This window comes from Strigops habroptila, chromosome 10, assembly GCF_004027225.2.
Source record: "Strigops habroptila isolate Jane chromosome 10, bStrHab1.2.pri, whole genome shotgun sequence".
NCBI lineage: Eukaryota > Metazoa > Chordata > Aves > Psittaciformes > Psittacidae > Strigops > Strigops habroptila.
The window spans coordinates 20,770,706-20,777,585 of record NC_046359.1 but is presented as its reverse complement, the minus strand read 5'-3'; the positions used below and the strand labels follow the sequence as shown (position 1 = coordinate 20,777,585).

Below are 6,880 nucleotides of genomic sequence, written 5' to 3'. Positions count from 1 at the left end.
AAAAATAAATCATTTGACATAATACTTCTGGGAATGTTTCTGGGGAGTAACACGGCCAGAAAATAAAAGCCAGGCCTCTTTTATTTTCATCGTCTGATAGGTAACAGATCAAGTTGCAGTTCAGCGTGAATAAAAAACAGTCAGCTGAAACTAAGAACTTCCTATCAGAAAAAGGAGGTGGTGTTCTTATGCTTGATAACCAACAAGCTACACAAAGAACCTCAGACATCTGAGGACAGGTTCTCTTCTCAATGACTATTTGCAAAGAGTTTTCTCCAGTGAGTAATACCCCCCCCAAAATTATGCCAGGTATTTTGTATGATGCTATGTGTAAATAAAGGGACCTTTATAAAGTTTCTGGTGAGCATGCATTCTATTCAAAGGGGAAAATACAACTGCTAGAGCAGCATACCTCGCTGGCAGACATGTTCTTCACCTGTTCTGGTTTTAGTTCTGGAAAAATAAAGGAAATTAGTGAGTTCCATAAGGAATCTTTCATCACTTCTGACGACTAAACATGTTAAAGGTACTTTTATTCTGGGAAAAAACCTCACAGCTAAAAAGCATTCCTCTCTGCCTCAACATAACATCCTGCACAGAAAGGTACTCCTCCATTTATCAGCTCCTCAAGCTTGCTCCTCCCACACTCATCGCTGCAGACAAAGTGGTAGAAGAACTACTTCCTTCTTCTTAAAGTATGGGGACCAGCATGCAAACAGAGCATACTGCTCCTGGTACCACCCCCACTACTGCTCAGACATGCACCATTTTCAGAAAACAGGAAGGTACTGCAGCCAAGAACACAGAAATAAGGTCAGGCAGAGCACACAGGAGCGCTTCCTGCCCTACACAGTACTGGTGGGATCTAACAGACAGCACGACATTTCGCAGTCTCTCCTCAAAATAGACTTGCACGTGAAGCAATCTGTCAGCAAAGTCAAGCCTGCATACCTAACTGCTTACATTATTAATTCAACCAGTCTAAATATATGCAGAATCTTCAGAGACACGATGTCTCTGGTGAGAGGTTTTTAATGCAATTCTGTTTCCCAGTTATTATGCAGGATTTTGGAAGATACACCTTACAATCTCAAGAGCTGAAAGTAAGTGGGTGAAAAAAGAACATTACTTTCCAGCAGCTGCTTTTAAAGAGATAATGCACTGGCAATGCTGCATGCTATAGGACTTTTGACTCAAAAAAAAAAAAAAAAAAAAAAAAAAAAAAAAAAAAATAGTAAAACAAGCACACCCATAAAACATGCACAGGCCTCTCCACTCCATAAGCTGTTTAAGAGAGTTGCAACAACTTTTGCAACAACAATAATAGACTGATATTACAGAACACTTCTGCTCCGGCTGCCTTTAGTACCTTTCTGTCAGGCAGGACAATTATATCTATTTGCAAACAGAAAACTAACATCAAATCTTCACAAACTTTTCTTCTCCTCAAAATCCCACTACTGATTTCCACTAAACAAAATCAGCCCTTCCAGATGTGGCTACTGGACACATAATACCTAGCTAGTGAAATAGAACAAGGAGATTTGCCCACCTTTTATAAAGACAAGTAATGCAGTCAGAGACTGCTATTCAAGTAATAATTTAGATACAACAGAACTGACACCAGTCTAGGAAAGATGCACTAGTTAAAACCCCCTCAAATCTGTGAAAAACACTTCACCCTGCTTTCCTCTTAGGACACAAAAATTGTCTGTTTCACATGGTGAGGTACCAAAGGGTTGTGTGTAAGGAAAGTCTTATACTATTACGAGGAACAGAACAAAATCCAATCTAAAAAGCTTAATTTCAGGTGCTTAAGAATTATAAAGATGTAAGAAAATACAGTATTTCTAATATCACAGAGTTTTTTCAAAACCTAAATAAAAAGTTATGCAGCTTACCTCGAATAGGGCCCAGCGCTGCATCCTTTGCTAATGCAGTTAAATCACTTCCAGAGTATCCATCTGTCATTCTTTGTCAAAGGAAAAAGTGTGGGAAAGGAGGAAATGAAAAAAACCAAACAAATCCCAATTCAAACTGTACCAATTTAATTGCAGATGATTAAAATGTAGCTTTATTACTCTGATAGTAGTATTAGTCTGATGTTCTACTCTAAGTTTCATTATCAAAGTGTAGTCAGCGTAAGTGACCTATATTTAAGACTTCCCCAGATTAAATTTAAACTACAGATATTCAAATCCCAAATAACATTCTAGGAAAAGGAAAAATATAGCAACCAACTTGGATTTGTAGATGAAAACTAATCTCAAGCACATTTACTATTTCTGTTACAAGGATGCTCTACCACTAGTTTTTCATCATTTGTCATAAGTTAATATAAAACCAAAGCCTCCTGTACTCTTTCAACCCACTTAATACAGTAAGAACACAATACCACACATTTATTATGATGTGATCACACAACCAGTTTTCGGAATAAATCTATGCACACTTCTAGTTGACATCAGAGGCAAACAAAGGGCAAAAGCAGGCATTACTAAAAAACTAACAGCAGTATTTGGTTTTGAAAATAAATGATAATTTTGCAGCATGCCTTTAATGGAAAGCCCTGGTAGCAGCTGACAAGTGGACTCCAGAGAGTGACAAATTCTACTAATTCAGAAGAGTAAATACAAATCTGTATTTGTAGCAGCACCACTTCACTTAGCAAGTTACAGCACAGACAGCGTTACTTCTGGTGGAAGACTTTTCAGCGTTAAGGTTTGGCAACAGATAGACTATACTCCTGCAGTACTTGGCAAGCTCCTCAACTCTCTGAATTTACAGTCTGCATCTTAGCACAACACTGAAACAGCCTCCCATAGCTCACACATGGAAAATGATCTCTAGCACAGCTAAGTCTGGCTCACCAACTGATTCCAATGTTAAAGTCTAAACCTGGAATTGCTAATGAACAAGAACCAACTGAGAGACCTGAGATGGCTGCAACAGCCTGAGCCATGGCCTCAGTGGTTATCTGCAGAAGCCTGAACACTTCACGCATTTAAATTCAAGCAAGAATTGGAATTCAGCCTGGAAGTGAAATACAGTAGACAGGTCCTTATTCAGAAAGAAACAGGTTCTGTAAGTGTGTTTTGCACACATTTCCCATTGATTTGGGAAATACAGTGTAAATGTGCAGGTATTCTGTAAGTGAGCTGAAAGGAACATAAACTGTTATCTACTCGGGTTTGTTTGGTTTTTATTGTAAGACTGGCAGACATACATATCATCCAGATCCTCAGAACCAGAAGCGGGGAGGGCAATCAAACGAAGGACCCAATCTCTATGGGAGTTTTTCCAGAATTACTTAATTTCCAAGTTAAGCAATTAAATACTTTGCAGATTAAAGATCTCCACTGAAGGAGAAAGCCAGCAATACATACTGCCAACATAGGTGAAAAGAAGTAGTAAGGGTTACCCAAACAAAAATTTTAAACCAAAACACCGCCAGCCAGCTTGTTGCTGCAGCTAGCCAGAGCTCTACAAGAACTTCAAGGCGTAGTCTTCTGGAGAGCATTTAATCTGTTACAGTTTATAGAAAACGTTGCAAGGAGTGAAAGAACACAAAGTCATGAAGGAGGTTAAATACCCATCTCTTTTGAAACTAAGGAGGATGGCAGGTGAAGCAGGCACAAACCTCAACTTTTATGTTTTCTTTAAACCCTTTAAAAAAAGCATACTTAGGTTGCATTTGTGATTTTGTTCATAAATTTGCAGTCAGAATTCAAGACACACTCTTTTTCCTCCAGTTAGCTATTACTGCAGCCTAAATATGGCCTGAGCTAGCCTTCTTCAAGAACTTATTCGGTCGGATTATACATCAAATTTCTGTAACGTTACTAAGAGACTGAAATATGCTACATCCAAGACTGTACTCACCTCCTGTGTACTACCACAGACAGCAACAGGCTGAAGTACATCCACTTGCATATTTTTGACATCTCACACTTCATTCCTTCCTGCCCTAGATGCTCTACCTGCTATAACTTCCTTCACACCCATTACATTTAATTTCTGAGAGTGACAGACAGGAGTACTGTGTCAACCTTAATGATGGAAAACATAAACCAACCTGGTTTATTATAAGAAGGGCATTTAACCCACATTTTCCCAATCAATTATGAAATTGAAAAGAATTGGGAATTATCCAGTGCTTGCTCTATGTTGGTAATACCTTCAACAAACCTAGCAATGGGCCAGCAAAGAAAAGTTGCTTTTGATTTGAAATGCACACCAAGTCAAAACTGGCACTGCCTTTTTGCATCAGGAAGGAGACCTGGATTGCCTGGGGGATGGGTAGAGAGAAGCATCCCCCTCCCTCCTCCTCCTCAAAAAGGAAAACACTGATGAGCATGTTTCAACACCACAAACCCAGCAGGTGGAGTAGGATAAAAACAAGGATGTGTATGTATATATAAAAAACCCACTTTCATACAGCCTGACGGAGGCCATCTTCCCAAAACACATCCAATTCATTCACAGCAAGTGTTGTCACTGTCTGATGATTTACATTAGTTACATTTTGAATGAATAGAAGTCTGAATGAATGCAGTAGGTGAATATATTTATTTCATATAGTTACAAGCTGCTTACCTAGCTAGTTGTGCCAACTCTTTTTGGGTCAGTGGACTTCCTTGCTTGCTTAGAAGATTTTTTAGCAAAATCAATCTTGTCTGAAAAGAAGATACATTTATCAGATGGAAAACTCATTTTCAGAATACACTTAAAATTCTGATGCAACAACAAAACTACATGTTTATCAAGTTAGCTTCCATGCTTCACCAGTTTAAACTTGCCTACAGTACTTTTGTGATTGGACTGTAAACTGTCATCTCTTCAGGGGAAGGGATAGGGATTGGTTAATAAGGAGATCAAGGGTCAAACTACTTCAAGAGTAATACATTAGAATCCTCATCAAAAGCCCTAATCTGCTGTTGATGAAAATCTTTAAGATGGTTCCTTTCATCTTTTGCAATGAGCAGTCTCCTCCAGCCAACCAAACGTGCTCTTTCAAGCCCTACTTCAGACTTGCCTGTGCCTGCCAGTATGCAAGCAACATCTTACTAGCCAAGAAATACTGAGCACCTACTAATAAATTTGCTACTAGTACGTGTAATAAAAGGCAAAAATTTAATACAGCCACCAAAATTAAAACACCATGTATATGGCCAAGCTGGGCCAGAAGTTAATTCACAGAATTGTAATCACAAATAGCCTATGAAATATATTTTATACTCTTTTTTAATCAAATTGATCTTAAAATTAAGAAAACGCATGGAAAACAATACTTACTTCCTCATTTGGTAACGACACATACACCCGTTTGGTGAATCGTCTAGGAAAACAACAACATATACATGTATACACACACTCTTTTGTGCATACAGATCTAACGTTTGGTTTGATGTCAAAATTTCACTTACATCATCAAATTCTAGGGAGTAGAACTACAAATTAAAAACCAAACATAAACCAACACCAAACAATATGCACCAGCCACTGGTGTCACCTTACTCTTATTTGAAGTTACAAGACTCCTCCCAGAGAGGAAACACTCTAAAGCTAGAAATACCACTGACTACCAGCAACAAAATTAAGCATTTCTTGATTGTACACAAAAAGCCTTTCAAATCATTAAGAATATGTTTTGTTTGTTCAGACAGTGCTGATATGCCTATTTTCCTCAATCAACAATGAAGAGAAGAAAGCATGAGAATTTGTAGCAGAAAAGTCCTAAGGCAAATCTACAGCAAGATCTGTAATTGCATGGGGCACAGGAAGTCCAATATTAAGAGAGTAGAAATACTGGATTTCACTGGTCAAATTTATTTCTTCATCCTGACATTGAAATGCAAATAATAAAGCAGCAATATGTAAGATGGAAAAGGCTTATAAAATGCTGACTTGGTGGCAACAGGTACTGCTGGTTTGGACAATTCTAAAGCTGTCATGCTTCTGCAGATGTATCCCAGAAGAGAAGAAACAGGCACCTCTTTTGTGAGGTTAAATAATTTAACCCTCCTGAACAGCTTTTTCTGCTTATTCCAAAACTTCAGTAACCACGACACTAAGTAGCAAAACCTGCTCTTTGTAATGAACTTCATATTATTGCATTCCATCAAAAGAAAGAGACATTTTGATACCTGAGAACAGCATCATCAAGCTCCTGTGGCCTGTTTGTTGCTCCCATCACAAGTATTCTGTCCTCTCCAGAACACTGCACCTATGTAACATAAGCAAGCAAGACAGCTTTCAGTTTACATCAAGTAGTAACACAATAAAACCAGTTAAAGACTTGCTGTGTATTCAGCACACTTACGGGGTCTTACTATATGTGAATTTTTTTTCCCCATGCAGTTAGCTTTAAAACAGCCTTTAGATAAATGTAAATTCAAACTAGAAAAAAGCAAAAATAAAAAGGAAGGAATGTAAATTCTCCTGTACCTCATTACTATTGCCTCACCATTGTAGCAATATTCCATGTGCTAATGGAATACAAACAAAGACTGTTCAGTACAGAACACAGTGCTGTGTGACAAAAATATTCTGATATTCATTTGTGTGTGTCCCAATTATGAAATCCAGTTCCCTTTCCCATTACATAGGTGCTATTAAATATATTCTTAACTGTATCCTGTCATCTCTAGGTCACGATGCCATGAAAAAATTTACAGCTCAATAAAAAGCATACTGACACAGAAATTAATCCTTCTGATGGGTCAGAGCTATGTATACCCCTGAATTGAACTAGTCTGAAATCCTCATTACTCAAGTCTCACCTTACCCCTTGACAGCGCATGCCTTTATGACATATATCACTTAAAAACCAAAGAGACACTACTTAAAAGCCATTTCACCTTCTTTTACTTTGCCCAAA

At 38.0% G+C, this 6,880-nt stretch overlaps 1 protein-coding gene across 6 annotated transcripts in view; it reads right to left on the bottom strand.

The window, feature by feature from the left end:
- The window catches only part of SPAST (spastin), a 39,093-nt gene that overhangs the window by 6,648 nt on the left and 25,565 nt on the right, over positions 1–6,880 (bottom strand). For 5 of the 6 annotated variants that reach the window (XM_030499387.1, XM_030499390.1, XM_030499388.1 and 2 more), the window contains 5 exons: positions 6,147–6,226; positions 5,296–5,338; positions 4,597–4,676; positions 1,902–1,972; positions 413–453 (listed from right to left, as the gene is read on the bottom strand). In XM_030499387.1, coding sequence (XP_030355247.1) covers positions 413–453; positions 1,902–1,972; positions 4,597–4,676; positions 5,296–5,338; positions 6,147–6,226 — 315 coding nt within the window. The remainder of the gene's footprint in view (positions 1–412; positions 454–1,901; positions 1,973–4,596; positions 4,677–5,295; positions 5,339–6,146; positions 6,227–6,880) is intronic. The other variant, XM_030499389.1, reaches the window with a different exon arrangement.